Raw genomic sequence first — 21,521 nt, 5'->3', positions numbered from 1 at the left:
CCTGTGATAGCTCTGTGTGTGGTAGCCCTGTGATAGCTCTGTGATAGCTCTGTGTGTGGTAGCCCTGTGTGTGATAGCCCTGTCCTTTAGCTGAGCACCAACCTCTGTGTTCATCCAGGGCTTTTGATTGGGTGAAGCAGCGAACCCTCACTGTGGGGCCGACATCGCTGATGCATTTCCTAATGAAGTCGCTGACGGAGGTGGCCAGCTCGTCTTGGAACATATTCCAACCAGCTGTAACCTAATCTCTGATTCTCATGACCGTTTCTCAACCGAGTCACGGGTATATCCAAGGTTTTTTTTTTAGCTTCTGCTTTGTAAACAGAAAGCAGGAGTCTAGAGTCATGATCTGATTTTCCGGAGCGAGGGCTTGTGGGTAGGACAACAGTGGTATAGGACGTTTTTTTTGCCCCTGGTGGTGAAGGAGACGTGTTGATGGAAGTTAGGCATCACTAATGGAAACAAGAAAGAAAGGCCAACCTCCGGTATTGAATGTTTTCCGTTTATACAGTTGTTTTTATATTTATTTTCTTCAAGTGGATCCAACAGTCACCATAACAGCTGAAAACTCCCTTGGAGGTAGAATGGTCGGCATTTGACCATTAGATATGCAGGTGAACAATGGGTCGAGACTACTGACCATTAGATATGCCAAGGCAGGTGAAGACTACTGTCTACTAGGGTCGAGACTACTGACCATTAGATATGCCAAGACCCCCCCCCCCCCTCCCGCCTTTGTAAAGCCGGCGTTTCGTCTGATCATACCCTGAAAATTGGGTAGGAATCACAGAAATAGCTAAAGGCAGATTATTCGTAGTCAGAATTGAGGTAAGTGCGATTTCATGTTCAACTTGTCTTGTTGTTTAAAGGAATTAGCGGAGGCATTTAGTGGAAAATAAAATAAAGATAAACACAGCCACTTTTTTTTTTTTTTTTTTACAGTAAAACCCACCCCATGCCTCTTCCGGAACACCTTTCCAAAAGAAGGTGTAGCCCTCACCAATCTCTGTCTTCTCCATGATCATGAGTGTGCACGCACGCACGCAACACACCACACACTTCTACACACACATTTCACAACTCTTCGAGCCAGCAGTGGTGCATAGTGTTTCAGGAGAGATGTGTGTTGAAGTGTGTTCCAGGTGTAAATGTCTGTCTGCCTGCCTGCCTGCCTGCCTGCCTGCCTGCCTGCCTGCGCTAGCTATCTAGCTAGCCATGTGTCCATGGCAGTATGGAGCTCTACACAGTCAGCCACACTGGATTTGATATCCTTCCTGTTGTGAATCTTTATGGTCCCTCTACTGATTCAGGTTCCCTTTCTGGAACCGAGATTAAACCTCATAGGATTGTAGCTCCTCTGAGTCTGAGGAAACTTTCTTTAGGGGGGGTGGGGGTGTTTCTGCTGCCAGGCCCCAGACAACATTCTGTTCTGTTCCTCTCCTGGAAGTGATTTGGCTGGGGTCCCCCTCTCCTTCCCCTCTCTCTCCCCCGCCTTCTCTTCTTTCAGCTGGGCTCGGCTGCTCCACGTCCTGCCCAGTGTTGGGCTGAGCTCCCAGCCAGCTGCAACCAGAGAAGAGACCTACATGCTATGCTAGGCTAGGCCAGAGGCCAGAGAGTAGACATACAGGCTATGCTAGGCTAGCCCAGAGGCCACAGATTGGACATACAGGCTATGCTAGGCTAGCCCAGAGGCCAGAGAGTGGACATACAGGCTATGCTAGGCTAGCCCAGAGGCCAGAGAGTGGACATACAGGCTATGCTAGGCTAGCCCGGAGGCCAGAGAGTGGACAAACAGGCTATGCTAGGCTAGCCCGGAGGCCAGAGAGTGGACATACAGGCTATGCTAGGCTAGCCCGGAGGCCAGAGAGTGGACATACAGGCTATGCTAGGCTAGCCCAGAGGCCAGAGAGTGGACATACAGGCTATGCTAGGCTAGCCCAGAGGCCAGAGAGTAGACATACAGGCTATGCTAGCCCGGTCCTTCTGACATCTCTCTCCTCCTAGGAGAGTTAGGGCTAGCTGCTAACTTTTCTCCCAAACATCTTTTTTGGGGTGTAACGTCTGATGGAGTTGTACCTTCGTCAACGAGGTAAAGTTCTCCACTTCTCCCTACCCCCTCTCTATCCCCCCACTCTCTCTCTCTCTCTCTCTCTCTCTCTCTCTCTCTCTCTCTCTCTCTGTCTCTCTCTGTCTCTCTCTGTCTCTCTCTCTCTCTCTCTCTCTCTCTCTGTCTCTCTCTGTCTCTGTCTCTCTCTCTCTCCTCACTCTCCCTCTTCATCTCTCTCCCTCTCTCTCTCTCTCTCTCTCCTCTCTCTCTACCCTCTCTCTCTCTCTCTCTCACTCTCTCTCTCTCTCTCTCTCTCTCTCTCTCTCTCTCTCTCTCTCTCTCTCTCTCTCTCTCTCTCTCTCTCTCTCTCTCTCTCTCTCTCTCTCTCTCTCTCTCTCTCTCTCTCTCTCTCTCACACTCTGTCTCTCTCAATTCAATTCAATTTCAATTCAAGGGCTTTATTGGCATGGGAAACATGTGTTAACATTGCCAAAGCAAGTGAGGTAGACAACATACAAAGTGAATATATAAAGTGAAAAACAACTAAAATTAACAGTAAACATTACACATACAGAAGTTTAAAAACAGTAAAGACATTACAAATGTCATATTATATATATATATATACAATGTACAAATAGTTAAATGACACAAGATAAAATGAATAAGCATAAATATGGGTTGTATTTACAATGGTGTTTGTTCTTCACTGGTTGCCCTTTTCTCGTGGCAACAGGTCACAAATCTTGCTGCTGTGATGGCACACTGTGGAATTTCACCCAGTAGATATGGGAGTTTTTCAAAATTGGATTTGTTTTCGAATTCTTTGTGGATCTGTGTAATCTGGGGGAAATATGTCTCTCTAATATGGTCATACATTGGGCAGGAGGTTAGGAAGTGCAGCTCAGTTTCCACCTCATTTTGTGGGCAGTGAGCACATAGCCTGTCTTCTCTTGAGAGCCATGTCTGCCTACGGCGGCCTTTCTCAATAGCAAGGCTATGCTCACTGAGTCTGTACATAGTCAAAGCTTTCCTTAATTTTGGGTCAGTCACAGTGGTCAGGTATTCTGCCGCGGTGTACTCTCTGTGTAGGGCCAAATAGCATTCTAGTTTGCTCTGTTTTTTTGTTAATTCTTTCCAATGTGTTAAGTAATTATCTTTTTGTTTTCTCATGATTTGGTTGGGTCTAATTGTGTTGCTGTCCTGGGGCTCTGTAGGGTGTGTTTGTGTTTGTGAACAGAGCCCCAGGACCAACTTGCTTAGGGGACTCTTCTCCAGGTTCATCTCTCTGTAGGTGATGGCTTTGTTATGGAAGGTTTGTGAATCGCTTCCTTTTAGGTGGTTGTAGAATTTAATGGCTCTTTTCTGGATTTTGATAATTAGTGGGTATCGGCCTAATTCTGCTCTGCATGCATTATTTGGTGTTTTACGTTGTACACGGAGGATATTTTTGCAGAATTCTGCGTGCAGTCTCAATTTGGTATTTGTCCCATTTTGTGAAGTCTTGGTTGGTGAACGGACCCCAGACCTCACTACCATAAAGGGCAATGGGTTCTATGACTGATTAAAGTATTTTTAGCCAGATCCTAATTGGTATGTTGAATTTTATGTTCCATTTGATGGCATAGAATGCCCTTCTTGCCTCTCAGTTCGTTCACAGCTTTGTGGAAGTTACCTGTGGCGCTGATGTTTAGGCCAAGGTATGTATCGTTGTTTTGTGTTTTGTAGGGGAACTGTGTCTAGATGGAATTTGTATTTGTGGTCCTGGCGACTGGACCTTTTTTGGAACACCATTATTTTGGTCTTACTGAGATTTACTGTCAGGGCCCAGGTCTGACAGAATCTGTGCAGAAGATCTAGGTGCTGCTGTAGGCCCTCCTTGGTTGGAGACAGAAGTGGAGTGGACTGTAGGTTTACCCAGTGAGTGGAGTGGAGTAGACTGTAGGTTTACCCAGTGAGTGGAGTGGACTATAGGTTTACCCAGTGAGTGGAGTGGACTATAGGTTTACCCAGTGAATGGAGTGGACTGTAGGTTTACCCAGTGAGTGGAGTGGAGTGGACTATAGGTTTACCCAGTGAGTGGAGTGGACTGTAGGTTTACCCAGTGAGTGGAGTGGACTGTAGGTTTACCCAGTGAGTGGAGTGGAGTGGACTGTAGGTTTACCCAGTGAGTGGAGTGGACTATAGGTTTACCCAGTGAGTGGAGTGGAGTGGACTATAGGTTTACCCAGTGAGTGGAGTAGACTATTACCCAGTGAGTGGAGTGGAGTGGACTATAGGTTTACCCAGTGAGTGGTTTACTGTGGGTTTACCCAGTGAGTGGAGTGGACTGGAGTGGAGTAGACTGTTTTACCCAGTGAGTGGAGTGGAGTGGACTGTAGGTTTACCCAGTGAGGAGTGGAGTGGACTATAGGTTTACCCAGTGAGTGGAGTGGACTGTAGGTTTACCCAGTGAGTGGAGTGGAGTGGACTGTAGGTTTACCCAGTGAGTGGAGTGGACTATAGGTTTACCCAGTGAGTGGAGTGGAGTGGACTGTAGGTTTACCCAGTGAGTGGAGTGGACTATAGGTTTACCCAGTGAGTGGAGTGGACTGTAGGTTTACCCAGTGAGTGGAGTGGACTGGGTTTACCCAGTGAGTGGGAGTGGACTGTAGGTTTACCCAGTGAGTGGAGTGGACTTTTACCCAGTGAGTGGAGTGGACTGTAGGTTTACCTATAGGTTTACCCAGTGAGTGGAGTGGACTATAGGTTTACCCAGTGAGTGGAGTGGACTATAGGTTTACCCAGTGAGTGGAGTGGTTTACCCAGTGAGTGGAGTGGACTTAGTGGACTATAGGTTTACCCAGTGAGTGGAGTGGACTATAGGTTTACCCAGTGAGTGGAGTTTACCCAGGAGTGGACTGGACTAGGTTTACCCAGTGAGTGGAGTGGAGTTTACCCAGTGAGTGGAGTGGACTGTAGGTTTACCCAGTGAGTGGAGTGGACTATAGGTTTACCCAGTGAGTGGAGTGGACTATAGGTTTACCCAGTGAGTGGAGTGGAGTGGACTAGTGAGTGGAGTTTAGGTTTACCCAGTGAGTGGAGTGGAGTGGAGTTTACCCAGTGAGTGGAGTGGACTATAGGTTTACCCAGTGAGTGGAGTTTAGGTTTACCCAGTGAGAGTGGAGTGGTTTACTGAGTGGAGGTTGAGTGGAGTGGACTATAGGTTTACCCAGTGAGTGGAGTTTACCCAGTGAGTGGAGTGGACTATAGGTTTACCCAGTGAGTGGAGTGGACTATAGGTTTACCCAGTGAGTGGAGTGGACTGTAGGTTTACCCAGTGAGTGGAGTGGACTATAGGTTTACCCAGTGAGTGGAGTGGTTTACCCAGTGAGTGGAGGTTTTTACCCAGTGAGTGGAGTGGAGTGAGTGGAGTGGACTATAGGTTTACCCAGTGAGTGGAGTGGACTAGACTATAGGTTTACCCAGTGAGTGGAGTTACCCCAGTGAGTGGAGTGGTTTACCCAGTGAGTGGGAGTGGAGTAGACTATAGGTTTACCCAGTGAGTGGAGTGGACTATAGGTTTACCCAGTGAGTGGAGTGGACTATAGGTTTACCCAGTGAGTGGAGTGGACTATAGGTTTACCCAGTGAGTGGAGTGGACTATAGGTTTACCCAGTGAGTGTGAGTGGACTATAGGTTTACCCAGTGAGTGGAGTGGACTATAGGTTTACCCAGTGAGTGGAGTGGACTATAGGTTTACCCAGTGAGTGGAGTGGACTATAGGTTTACCCAGTGAGTGGAGTGGACTATAGGTTTACCCAGTGAGTGGAGTGGACTATAGGTTTACCCAGTGAGTGGAGTGGGAGTGGACTATAGGTTTACCCAGTGAGTGGACTGTAGGTTTACCCAGTGAGTGGAGTAGACTGGTTTAGTGGACTGTAGGTTTACCCAGTGAGTGGAGTGGACTTTGGAGTGGACTATAGGTTTACCCAGTGAGTGGAGTGGACTATAGGTTTACCCAGTGAGTGGAGTGGAGTATATAGGTTTACCCAGTGAGTGGAGTGGAGTAGACTGTAGGTTTACCCAGTGAGTGAGTGGAGTGGACTATAGGTTTACCCAGTGAGTGGAGTGGACTGGTTTACCCAGTGGAGTGGACTATAGGTTTACCCAGTGAGTGGAGTGGTTTAGTGAGGACTATAGGTTTACCCAGTGAGTGGAGTGGACTATAGGTTTAGTGAGGAGTGGACTATAGGTTTACCCAGTGAGTGGAGTGGACTATAGGTTTACCCAGTGAGTGGAGTGGACTATAGGTTTACCCAGTGAGTGGAGTGGACTGTGGTTTACCTAGACTATAGGTTTACCCAGTGAGTTTATAGGTTTACCCAGTGAGTGGAGTGGAGTGGACTATAGGTTTACCCAGTGAGTGGAGTGGACTATAGGTTTACCCAGTGAATGGAGTGGAGTGGACTATAGGTTTACCCAGTGAGTGGAGTAGACTATAGGTTTACCCAGTGAGTGGAGTGGAGTGGACTATAGGTTTACCCAGTGAGTGGAGTGGACTATAGGTTTACCCAGTGAGTGGAGTGGACTATAGGTTTACCCAGTGAGTGGAGTGGACTATAGGTTTACCCAGTGAGTGGAGTAGACTATAGGTTTACCCAGTGAGTGGAGTGGAGTGGACTATAGGTTTACCCAGTGAGTGGAGTAGACTGTAGGTCTACCCAGTGAGTGGAGTAGACTGTAGGTCTACCCAGTGAGTGGAGTAGACTGTAGGTTTACCCAGTGAGTGGAGTGGAGTAGACTGTAGGTTTACCCAGTGAGTGGAGTAGACTATAGGTTTACCCAGTGAGTGGAGTGGAGTAGACTATAGGTTTACCCAGTGAGTGGAGTGGAGTGGACTGTAGGTTTACCCAGTGAGTGGAGTAGACTGTAGGTCTACCCAGTGAGTGGAGTGGAGTGGACTGTAGGTTTACCCAGTGAGTGGAGTAGACTATAGGTTTACCCAGTGAGTGGAGTGGAGTGGACTGTAGGTTTACCCAGTGAGTGGAGTAGACTGTAGGTCTACCCAGTGAGTGGAGTAGACTGTAGGTTTACCCAGTGAGTGGAGTAGACTATAGGTTTACCCAGTGAGTGGAGTGGAGTAGACTATAGGTTTACCCAGTGAGTGGAGTGGAGTGGACTATAGGTTTACCTAGTGAGTGGAGTGGACTATAGGTTTACCCAGTGAGTGGAGTGGAGTAGACTGTAGGTTTACCCAGTGAGTGGAGTGGACTATAGGTTTACCCAGTGAGTGGAGTGGACTATAGGTTTACCCAGTGAGTGGAGTGGAGTGGACTATAGGTTTACCCAGTGAGTGGAGTAGACTGTAGGTTTACCCAGTGAGTGGAGTGGACTATAGGTTTACCCAGTGAGTGGAGTGGACTATAGGTTTACCCAGTGAGTGGAGTGGACTGTAGGTTTACCCAGTGAGTGGAGTGGACTATAGGTTTACCCAGTGAGTGGAGTGGACTGTAGGTTTACCCAGTGAGTGGAGTGGAGTGGACTATAGGTTTACCCAGTGAGTGGAGTAGACTATAGGTTTACCCAGTGAGTGGAGTGGACTATAGGTTTACCCAGTGAGTGGAGTGGAGTAGACTATAGGTTTACCCAGTGAGTGGAGTGGACTATAGGTTTACCTAGTGAGTGGAGTGGACTATAGGTTTACCCAGTGAGTGGAGTGGACTATAGGTTTACCCAGTGAGTGGAGTGGAGTGGACTATAGGTTTACCTAGTGAGTGGAGTGGACTATAGGTTTACCCAGTGAGTGGAGTGGACTATAGGTTTACCCAGTGAGTGGAGTGGACTATAGGTTTACCCAGTGAGTGGAGTGGACTATAGGTTTACCCAGTGAGTGGAGTGGACTATAGGTTTACCCAGTGAGTGGAGTGGAGTAGACTATAGGTTTACCCAGTGAGTGGAGTGGACTATAGGTTTACCTAGTGAGTGGAGTGGACTATAGGTTTACCCAGTGAGTGGAGTGGACTATAGGTTTACCCAGTGAGTGGAGTGGAGTGGACTATAGGTTTACCTAGTGAGTGGAGTGGACTATAGGTTTACCCAGTGAGTGGAGTGGACTGTAGGTTTACCCAGTGAGTGGAGTGGACTATAGGTTTACTCAGTGAGTGGAGTGGACTATAGGTTTACTGAGTGGGAGTGGACTATTTTACCCAGTGAGTGGAGTGGACTATAGGTTTACCCAGTGAGTGGAGTGGAGTGGACTATAGGTTTACCCAGTGAGTGGAGTGGAGTGGACTGTAGGTTTACCCAGTGAGTGGAGTGGAGTGGACTATAGGTTTACCCAGTGAGTGGAGTGGACTATAGGTTTACCCAGTGAGTGGAGTGGACTATAGGTTTACCCAGTGAGTGGACCTGACTAGTTTTATCCAGTGAGTGGAGTGGAGAGTACTGTAGGTTTAAACATGGTGACCGTGGGTTTACCCAGTGATGACCCAGGGCTGACCGTAGGGTTTACCCAGTGAGTACCCAGGGCTGACCGTAGGGTTTACCCAGTGAGTACGGGCTGACCGTAGGGTTTACCCAGTGATGACCCAGGGCTGACCGTGGGTTTACCCAGTGATGACCCAGGGCTGACCGTAGGGTTTACCCAGTGAGTACCCTGGGCTGACCGTAGGGTTTACCCAGTGATGACCCAGGGCTGACCATAGGGTTTAGGGTGATGACCCTGGGCTGACCGTAGGGTTTACTCAGTGAGTACCCAGGGCTGACCGTGGGTTTACCCAGTGAGTACCCTGGGCTGACCGTAGGGTTTACCCAGTGAGTACCCTGGGCTGACCGTAGGGTTTACCCAGTGAGTACCCAGGGCTGACCGTAGGGTTTACCCAGTGATGACCCAGGGCTGACCGTAGGGTTTACCCAGTGAGTACCCTGGGCTGACCGGCGTTTACCCAGTGAGTACCCTGGGCTGACCGTAGGGTTTACCCAGTGAGTACCCAGGGCTGACCGTAGGGTTTACCCAGTGATGACCCAGGGCTGACCGTAGGGTTTACCCAGTGAGTACCCTGGGCTGACCGTAGCGTTTACCCAGTGAGTACCCAGGGCTGACCGTAGGGTTTACCCAGTGAGTACTCGGGGCTGATTATTTAGGATGTAGTGATGGTGTGGGCCCTTTCCTTTAACATATCAAGGTATTAAAGCCAGGACATAGACGACACATCACGACACCATGACACATCACAACACTACTACACATCACAACACCATGACACATCACAACACTACTACACATCACAACACCATGACACATCACAACACGACTACACATCACAACACTACTACACATCACAACACTACTACACATCACAACACTACTACACATCACAACACTACTACACATCACAACACCATGACACATCACAACACGACTACACATCACAACACGACTACACATCACAACACGACTACACATCACAACACGACTACACATCACACATCACATCACAACACCATGACACATCACAACACTACTACACATCACGACACTACTACACATCACAACACGACTACACATCACGACACGACTACACATCACAACACGACTACACATCACAACACGACTACACATCACAACACTATGACACATCACAACACCATGACACATCACAACACCATGATACATCACAACACGACTACACATCACAACACGACTACACATCACAACACCATGACACATCACAACACCACTACATCATACTACACATCACGACACGACTACACATCACAACACGACTACACATCACAACACGACTACACATCACAACACGACTACACATCACACATCACAACATCACAACACGACACATCACAACACGACTACACATCACAACACGACTACACATCACAACACCATGACACATCACAACACTACTACACATCACAACATGACTACACATCACAACACGACTACACATCACAACACTACTACACATCACAACACTACTACACATCACAACACCATGACACATCACAACACTACTACACATCACAACACTACTACACATCACAACACATCATCACAACACGACTACACATCACAACACCATGACACATCACAACACGACTACACATCACAACACTACTACACATCACAACACGACTACTACACATCACAACACCATGACACATCACAACACAACTACACATCACAACACCATGACACATCATGACACATCACAACACGACTACACATCACAACACTACTACACATCACAACACCACACATCACAACACGACTACACATCAACACCACGACACATCACAACACTACTACACATCACAACACTACTACACATCACAACACCACGACACATCACAACACTACACATCACAACACTACTACACATCACAACACTACTACACATCACAACACTACATCACACACATCACAACATTACTACACATCACAACACTACTACACATCACAACACTACTACACATCACAACACGACTACACATCACAACACGACACACATCACAACACGACTACACATCACAACACTACACCATCACAACACGACGACACATCACAACACCATGACACATCACAACACCATGACACATCACAACACTACTACACATCACAACACTACTACACATCACAACACTACTACACATCACAATACTACTACACATCACAACACCATGACACATCACAACACCATGACACATCACAACACGACTACACATCACAACACGACTACACATCACAACACTACTACACATCACAACACTACTACACATCACAACACGACTACACATCACAACACCATGACACATCATGACACGACTACACATCACAACACGACTACACATCACAACACCACGACACATCACAACACGACTACACATCACAACACTACTACACATCACAACACGACTACACATCACAACACTACTACACATCACAACACTACTACACATCACAACACCACGACACATCACAACACGACTACACATCACAACACGACTACACATCACAACACCACGACACATCACAACACGACTACACATCACAACACGACTACACATCACAACACCACGACACATCACAACACTACTACACATCACAACACTACTACACATCACAACACCACGACACATCACAACACGACTACACATCACAACACGACTACACATCACAACACCACGACACATCACAACACGATCACATCACAACACCACGACACATCACAACACTACTACACATCACAACACGACTACACATCACAACACGACTACACATCACAACACGACTACACATCACAACACGACTACACATCACAACACGACTACACATCACAACACGACTACACATCACAACACCATGACACATCACAACACTACTACACATCACAACATGACTACACATCACAACACGACTACACATCACAACACTACTACACATCACAACACTACTACACATCACAACACCATGACACATCACAACACTACTACACATCACAACACTACTACACATCACAACACGACTACACATCACAACACGACTAATCAACACCATGACACATCACAACACGACTACACATCACAACACTACTACACATCACAACACTACACATCACAACACTGACATCACAACACCATGACACATCACAACACAACTACACATCACAACACCATGACACATCATGACACATCACAACACGACTACACATCACAACACTACTACACATCACAACACGTACACATCACAACACGACTACACATCACAACACTGACACATCACAACACCATGACACATCACAACACCATGATACATCACAACACGACTACACATCACAACACGACTACATCACAACACCATGACACATCACAACACCACTACACATCACGACACTACTACACATCACGTACACATCACAACACGACTACACATCACAACACGACTACACATCACAACACGACTACACATCACAACACGACTACACATCACAACACGACTACACATCACAACACGACTACACATCACAACACGACTACACATCACAACACCATGACACATCACAACACTACTACACATCACAACATGACTACACATCACAACACGACTACACATCACAACACTACTACACATCACAACACTACTACACATCACAACACCATGACACATCACAACACTACTACACATCACAACACTACTACACATCACAACACGACTACACATCACAACACGACTACATCACAACACCATGACACATCACAACACGACTGGGACTACACATCACAACACGACTACACATCACAACACCATGACACATCACAACACGACTACACATCACAACACTACTACACATCACAACACGACTACACATCACAACACCATGACACATCACAACACGACTACACATCACAACACTACTACACATCACAACACGACTACACATCACAACACGACTACACATCACAACACCATGACACATCACAACACAACTACACATCACAACACCATGACACATCATGACACATCACAACACGACTACACATCACAACACTACTACACATCACAACACGACTACACATCACAACACGACTACACATCACAACACTATGACACATCACAACACCATGACACATCACAACACCATGATACATCACAACACGGTACACATCACAACACGACTACACATCACAACACGACTACACATCACAACACGACTACACATCACAACACGGACACATCACAACACAACTACACATCACAACACCATGACACATCATGACACATCACAACACTACTACACATCACAACACTACTACACATCACAATACTACTACACATCACAACACCATGACACATCACAACACCATGACACATCACAACACCATGACACATCACAACACGACTACACATCACAACACGACTACACATCACAACACTACTACACATCACAACACTACTACACATCACAACACGACTACACATCACAACACCATGACACATCATGACACGACTACACATCACAACACGACTCACATCACAACACCACGACACATCACAACACGACTACACATCACAACACTACTACACATCACAACACGACTACACATCACAACACTACTACACATCACAACACTACTACACATCACAACACCACGACACATCACAACACGGACTACACATCACAACACCACGACACATCACAACACGACTACACATCACAACACGACTACACATCACAACACCACGACACATCACAACACTACTACACATCACAACACTACTACACATCACAACACCACGACACATCACAACACGACTACACATCACAACACGACTACACATCACAACACCACGACACATCACAACACGACTACACATCACAACACCACGACACATCACAACACTACTACACATCACAACACTACTACACATCACAACACCATAACACATCACCACGACAGACACTGAGTTAATAGTAGCCATGGATCCTTGTCTCCTTTGAGTTGATATTGACTGAAGATGTGTAGGTTTAGTTGAGCAGATATACTGTGTGTGTCTCACTGGTAGTGGGAGTCTCTAGTATACAGGTGGGGTAGAAGGGAGAGGTCACAGAGGTGGGAGGGGAAAGGAGGTGTCACAGAGGTGGCCGGGAAGGGGAGAGGTCACAGAGGTGGGAGGGGAGAGGAGGTGTCACAGAGGTGGCAGGGAAGGGGAGAGGTCACAGAGGTGGGAGGGGAGAGGAGGTGTCACAGAGGTGGCAGGGAAGGGGAGAGGTCACAGAGGTGGCAGGGAAGGGGAGAGGTCACAGAGGTGGCAGGGAAGGGGAGAGGTCACAGAGGTGGCAGGGAAGGGGAGGAGGTCACAGAGGTGGCAGGGAAGGGGAAAGGAGGTCACAGAGGTGGGAGGGAAGGGGAGAGGTCACAGAGGTGGGAGGGGAGAGGAGGTGTCACAGAGGTGGCAGGGAAGGGGAGAGGTCACAGAGGTGGGAGGGGAAAGGAGGTGTCACAGAGTTGGGAGGAGATGGGTCACAGAGGTGGGAGGGGAGGTGTCGCCACTGTTACACTGCGGTATTGTAGTAACACTCCTCCACCATAGAGGGGCAGTGTTGTCCTAGTTTTGGGCTCAGCTCATGGCCCTCTGTTCCCTAATGGCCCTGGTCATGGAGGCCACTAGCAGAGGGTCAGCTCCGGGTCAGCTCCAACATCCTTCTACCAGCCTGGAGACCAGGGTCTGGCTGTCATTAGTACAGCTCTTCTACCAGCCTGGAGACCAGGGTCTGGCTGTCATTAGTACAGCTCTTCTACCAGCCTGGAGACCAGGGTCTGGCTGTCATTAGTACAGCTCTTCTACCAGCCTGGAGACCAGGGTCTGGCTGTCATTAGTACAGCTCTTCTACCAGCCTGGAGACCAGGGTCTGGCTGTCATTAGTACAGCTCTTCTACCAGCCTGGAGACCAGGGTCTGGCTGTCATTAGTACAGCTCTTCTACCAGCCTGGAGACCAGGGTCTGGCTGTCATTAGTACAGCTCTTCTACCAGCCTGGAGACCAGGGTCTGGCTGTCATTAGTACAGCTCTTCTACCAGCCTGGAGACCAGGGTCTGGCTGTCATTAGTACAGCTCTTCTACCAGCCTGGAGACCAGGGTCTGGCTGTCATTAGTACAGCTCTTCTACCAGCCTGGAGACCAGGGTCTGGCTGTCATTAGTACAGCTCTTCTTAGCATTCTTGTTGCTGTGTTACTTTGGTTTGTCTATAGTCTATAGTTTAGTATCATGTTGCTGTGTTAGTTTGGTTTGTATATAGTCTATAGTTTAGTATCATGTTGCTGTGTTAGTTTGGTTTGTCTATAGTTTAGTATCATGTTGCTGTGTTAGTTTGGTGTGTCTATAGTTTAGTATCATGTTGCTGTGTTAGTTTGGTGTGTCTATAGTTTAGTATCATGTTGCTGTGTTAGTTTGGTTTGTCTATAGTTTAGTATCATGTTGCTGTGTTAGCCTGGTGTGTCTAGTTTAGTATCATGTTGCTGTGTTAGTTTGGTTTGTCTATAGTTTAGTATCATGTTGCTGTGTTAGTTTGGTTTTTCTATAGTTTACAGTTTAGTATCATGTTGCTGTGTTGCTTGTGTCTATAGTTTAGTATCATGTTGCTGTGTTAGTTTGTCTATAGTTTAGTATCATGTTGCTGTGTTAGTTTGGTTTGTCTATAGTTTAGTATCATGTTGCTGTGTTAGTTTGGTTTGTCTATAGTTTACAGTTTAGTATCATGTTGCTGTGTTAGTTTGGTGTGTCTATAGTTTAGTATCATGTTGCTGTGTTAGTTTGGTGTGTCTATAGTTTAGTATCATGTTGCTGTGTTAGTTTGGTTTGTCTATAGTTTAGTATCATGTTGCTGTGTTAGTTTGGTTTGTCTATAGTTTACAGTTTAGTATCATGTTGCTGTGTTAGTTTGGTGTGTCTATAGTCTACAGTTTAGTATCATGTTGCTGTGTTAGTTTGGTTTGTCTATAGTTTAGTATCATGTTGCTGTGTTAGTTTGGTGTGTCTATAGTTTAGTATCATGTTGCTGTGTTAGTTTGGTTTGTCTATAGTTTAGTATCATGTTGCTGTGTTAGTTTGGTTTGTCTATAGTTTACAGTTTAGTATCATGTTGCTGTGTTAGTTTGGTTTGTCTATAGTTTAGTATCATGTTGCTGTGTTAGTTTGGTTTGTCTATAGTTTAGTATCATGTTGCTGTGTTAGTTTGGTTTGTCTATAGTCTACAGTTTAGTATCATGTTGCTGTGTTAGTTTGGTTTGTCTATAGTTTACAGAGTAGTATCATGTTGTTGTGGGCATTACACTACATCTCCCCCTGTGTGTGTGTGTGTGTGTGTGTGTGTGTGTGTGTGTGTGTGTGTGTGTGTGTGTGTGTGTGTGTGTGTGTGTGTGTGTGTGTGTGTGTGTGTGTGTGTGTGTGTGTGTTTACAAGGTCTCAAGAACACACACTCACAGACTCACAGACACACACACAGACAAGCACGCACGCACGCAGACACGCACACACTCACACTCACACACACACACACTCACACGCACACACTCACGTACAGACACACACATTGAATGCAGTCATGCCAATTATAGCCAGTTTGTCTGTCTCTCTCTCCTCAGATTGCCTTCTCTCAGCACAGTAACTTCATGGATCTGGTGCAGTTCTTCGTCACGTTTTTCAGGTGAGCTCCTCTTCCTCCTCCTCATCCTTCCTCCTCATCCTCCTCTTCCTCGTCATCCTTCATCATTATCTTACCCTTCCCACTCCTCTTTCCTCCTCATCCTCCTCTTCCTCCTTATCCTTCCTCATCATCCTCCTCTTCCTCGTCAACCTTCCTCATCATCATCTTCTTCTTCCCACTCCTCCTTCCTCCTCATCCTTCCTCCTCATCATCCTTCCTCATCATCCTCCTCTTCCCACTCATCCTTCCTCCTCATCCTCCTCTTCCCACTCATCCTTCCTCCTCATCCTCCTCTTCCCACTCATCCTTCCTCCTCATCCTCCTCTTCCCATCATCCTTCCTCATCATCATCTTCCTCTTCCCACTCATCCTTCCTCATCATCTTGCTCGTCATCATCATCTTCCTCTTCCTCATCCTTTGTGATCCTTCCTCATCCTCCTTGTCTTTCCTCTTCCTTATCTTCTTTCTCATCATCCTCTTCCTCCATTTATTCCTCCTCCCTCCTCTTCCTTGCTCCTCCTCTCTCCACTTCCTCTTCCTCTCTCCTCTTCCTCTTCTCTCCACTTCCTCTTCCTTCTCCTCCTCCTCCTCTTCCTCTCTCCACTTTCTCTCCCTCCTCTTCCTTCCTCCTCTTCTTCTCGTTACTTCCTCTCTCCACTTCCTCCTCCTCCCTCCTCCTCCTCTCTCTACACTTCCTCTCTGCACTTTCTCACCCTCCTGTTCCTCCCTCCTCCTCTCTACACCTCCCCTCTCCCCTTTCTCTCCCTCCTCCTCCTCTCTCTACTTCCTCCTCCCCCCTCTTCTTCCTCCCTCTCCTCCTCATTTTCCCTGAGGTCACTCCCATTTAGTACCACTCCTCTCTCTGTTACCGTGGATGCCTTCAGCCCACCACCACAGTATGTGTAGCTATGGCGATGTCGATGCCGAACCGCTGTACCACTGCAGCAGACGTTACTGCAGAGAAACATTCATTGAACTGTCAACAAACACAAACACACACAGCTCACCCGAACACCTCGGGTCGTCTACCTGAAGGGAAACAGGAAATGGGATTGTGTTTGTGTCAGGCGGTTGTCTCTGTGTGAATGTAATAGTCCTGATGTGGTGTGTTATTGATCAGCACCATACTGATGTGGTGTTATTGATCAGCACCATACTGATGTGGTGTGTTATTGATCAGCACCATACTGATGTGGTGTTATTGATCAGCACCATACTGATGTGGTGTGTTATTGATCAGCACCATACTGATGTGGTGTGTTATTGATCAGCACCATACTGATGTGGTTTGTTATTGATCAGCACCGTTCTGATGTGGTGTGTTATTGATCAGCACCATACTGATGTGGTGTTATTGATCATGCACACCATACTGATGTGGTGTGTTATTGATCAGCACCATACTGATGTGGTGTGTTATTGATCAGCACCATACTGATGTGGTGTGTTATTGATCAGCACCATACTGATGTGGTGTGTTATTGATCAGCACCATACTGATGTGGTGTGTTATTGATCAGCACCATACTGATGTGGTGTGTTATTGATCAACACCATGATGTGGTGTTATTGATCAGCACCATACTGATGTGGTGTTATTGATCAGCACCTGATGTGGTGTGTTACTGATGTGGTGTGTTATTGATCAGCACCATACTGATGTGGAAAAAGTGTTATTGATCAGCACCGTACTGATTATTGATCAGCACCATACTGATGTGGTGTGTTATTGATCAGCACCATACTGATGTGGTGTGTTATTGATCAGCACCATACTGATGTGGTGTGTTATTGATCAGCACCATACTGATGTGGTGTGTTATTGATCAGCACCACTGATGTGGTGTTATTGATCAGCACCGTGATGTGGTGTTATTGTTATTGATCAGCACCGTACTGATGTGGTGTTATTGATCAGCACCGTACTGATGTGGTGTTATTGATCAGCACCGTACTGATGTGGTGTTATTGATCAGCACCGTACTGATGTGGTGTTATTGATCAGCACCGTACAGATGTGGTGTTATTGATCAGCACCGTACTGATGTGGTGTTATTGATCAGCACCGTACTGATGTGGTGTTATTGATCAGCACCGTACTGATGTGGTGTGTTATTGATCAGCACCGTACAGATGTGGTGTGTTATTGATCAGCACCGTACTGATGTGGTGTGTTATTGATCAGCACCATACTGATGTGGTACTGATGGGTACTAGGCGGAGGCTGGCTAGTGGTGACTGTAGTTCAGGGCAGGGTACTGGGCGGAGGTACTGGGCGGAGGCCGGCTAGTGGTGACTATAGTTCAGGGCAGGGTACTGGGCGGAGCCCGGCTAGTGGTGACTATAGTTCAGGGCAGGGTACTGGGCGGAGGCTGGCTAGTGGTGACTATAGTTCAGGGCAGGGTACTGGGCGGAGGTACTGGGCGGAGCCCGGCTAGTGGTGACTATAGTTCAGGGCAGGGTACTGGGCGGAGGCCGGCTAGTGGTGACTATAGTTCAGGGCAGGGTACTGGGCGGAGGCTGGCTAGTGGTGACTATAGTTCAGGGCAGGGTACTGGGCGGAGGCTGGCTAGTGGTGACTGTAGTTCAGGGCAGGGTACTGGGCGGAGGCTGGCTAGTGTTGACTATAGTTCAGGGCAGGGTACTGGGTGGTGACTATAGTTCAGGGGGGTACTGGGCAGGCTGGCTAGTGGTGACTGTAGTTCAGGGCAGGGTACTGGGCGGAGGCTGGCTAGGCTAGTTCAGGGCAGGGTGACTATAGTTCAGGGCAGGGTACTGGGCGGAGGCCGGCTAGTGGTGACTATAGTTCAGGGCAGGGTACTGGGCGGAGGCCGGCTAGTCTGATTGCCTGGAGGTGGAAGCTGTTATTCAGTCTCTCGGCCCCAGATTTGATCCACCTGTACTGTCTCCGCCTTAGTGGGGTGAACAGGCCGTGGCTTGGTTGGCAGAGGTCCTTGATGATCAAATCAAACTTTATTTGTCACATGCGCCGAATATGTAGAAATGCTTACTTACAAGCCTTTAACCAACAGTGCAGTTCAAGAAGAGTTAAAAAAAATATGTACCAAATAAATTAACCTCTCTGGCACCAGTGGGACGGTAACCTCGACAACAGCCAGTGAAATTGCAGGGTGCCTATTTCAAAAGAACAGACATCCCATAATTAAAATTCCTCAAACATACAAGTATTATACACCATTTTAAAGATAAACTTTTTGTTAATCCCACCACAGAGTCTGATTTAAAAAACGCTTTACGACGAAAGCACACCAAACGATTATGTTAGGTCAGCACCTAGTCACAGAAAAACACAGCTATTTTTCCAGCCAAAGAGGAGAGGAGTCACAAAAAGCAGAAATAGAGATAAAATTAATCACTAACCTTTGATGATCTTCATCAGATGACACTCATAGGACTTCATGTTACACAATACATGTAAGTTTTGTTCGATAAAGTTCATATTTATATCCAAAAATCTAATTTTACATTGGCGCGTTATGTTCAGTAGTTCCAAAACATCCGGTGATTTTGCAGAGAGCCACATCAATTCACAGAACTACTCATGATGATACTACTGATGATATGCATATTCTATCATCTGGGCCTGAGTAGCAGGCAGTTCACTCTGGGAATGCTTTTCATCCGGACGTGAAAATACTGCCCCCTACCCAAGAGAGGTTAAAAAAAGTTTTAAAGTAAAAAATAATATAAAGTAACACAATAACATAACAATAATGTGGCTGTATACAGGGGGTACCGGTACCGAGTCAGTGTGGAGGCTATATACAGGGGGTACCGGTACCGAGTCAGTGTGGAGGCTATATACAGGGGGTACCGGTACCGAGTCAGTGTGGAGGCTATATACAGGTGGTACCGGTACCGAGTCAATATGGAGGCTATATACAGGGGGTACCGGTACCGAGTCAGTGTGGAGGCTATATACAGGGGGTACCGGTACCGAGTCAGTGTGGAGGCTATATACAGGGGGTACCGGTACAGAGTCCATGTGGAGGCTATATACAGGGGGTACCGGTACCAAGTCAATGTGGAGGCTATATACAGGGGGTACCGGTACCGAGTCAGTGTGGAGGCTTTATACAGGGTGTTACGGTACAGAGTCAATGTGGAGGCTATATACAGGGTGTTACGGTACAGAGTCAATGTGGAGGCTATATACAGGGTGTTACGGTACAGAGTCAATGTGGAGGCTATATACAGGGTGTTACGGTACAGAGTCAATGTGGAGGCTATATACAGGGTGTTACGGTACAGAGTCAATGTGGAGGCTATATACAGGGTGTTACGGTACAGAGTCAATGTGGAGGCTATATACAGGGTGTTACGGTACAGAGTCAATGTGGAGGCTATATACAGGGGGTACCGGTACAGAGTCAATGTTGAGGCTATATACAGGGGGTACCGGTACAGAGTCAACGTGGAGGCTATATACAGAGGGTACCAGTACAGAGTCAATGTGGAGGCTATATACAGGGGGTACCGGTACAGAGTCAATGTGGAGGCTATATACAGGGTATTACGGTACAGAGTCAATGTGGAGGCTATATACAGGGTGGGGGGGGTACAGAGTCAATGTGGAGGTTATATACAGAGGGTACCAGTACAGAGTCAATGTGGAGGCTATATACAGGGGGTACCGGTACAGAGTCAATGTGGAGGCTATATACAGGGGGTACCGGTACCGAGTCAATGTGGAGGCTATATACAGGGGGTACCGGTACCAAGTCAGTGTACGGGGGTACAGGTTAGAGGTCATTTGTACATGTAGTTAGGGGTGAAGTGCCAATACATAGATAATGAACAGCGAGTAGCAGCAGTGGATGGGGGGGTGGGGGAACAAACAAATGGAGGGGGGGTCAATGTAGATAGTCCGGTGACCATTAGATTAATTGTTCAGCAGTGTTATGGCTTTGGGGGTAGAAGCTGTTAAGAACCCTTTTGGACCTAGACTTGGCGCCCTGGTACCGCTTGCCGTGTGGTAGCAGAGAAAATAGTCTATGACTTGGGTGACTGGAGTTTCTCACAATTTTATGGGCTTTCCTCTGACCTCGCCTATTATATAGGTCCTGGATGGCAGGAAGCCTACCCTCTGTAGCGCCTTATGGTCAGATGCTGAGCAGTTGCCATTCCAGGCAGAACCGGTCAGGATGCTCTCGATGGTGCAGCTGTAGAGCTTTTTGAGGATCTGGGGACCCATGCCAAATCTTTTCAGCCTCCTGAAAAGGGGGAAAATATTTTGTTGTGCCCTCT

At 47.1% G+C, this 21,521-nt stretch overlaps 1 protein-coding gene across 5 annotated transcripts in view; it reads left to right on the top strand.

Moving 5' to 3' along the window:
• atrn (attractin) overlaps nucleotides 1-21,521 on the top strand; it is a 258,397-nt gene that overhangs the window by 117,820 nt on the left and 119,056 nt on the right. For all 5 annotated transcript variants that reach the window (XM_046367620.1, XM_046367619.1, XM_046367616.1 and 2 more), the window contains exon 25: nucleotides 16,191-16,252. In XM_046367620.1, coding sequence (XP_046223576.1) covers nucleotides 16,191-16,252 — 62 coding nt within the window. The remainder of the gene's footprint in view (nucleotides 1-16,190; nucleotides 16,253-21,521) is intronic.

The sequence above is a fragment of the Oncorhynchus gorbuscha genome, linkage group LG10 (genome assembly GCF_021184085.1).
Source record: "Oncorhynchus gorbuscha isolate QuinsamMale2020 ecotype Even-year linkage group LG10, OgorEven_v1.0, whole genome shotgun sequence".
Classification (NCBI taxonomy): domain Eukaryota; kingdom Metazoa; phylum Chordata; class Actinopteri; order Salmoniformes; family Salmonidae; genus Oncorhynchus; species Oncorhynchus gorbuscha.
This window is presented reverse-complemented; position numbering and strand designations above follow the sequence as displayed.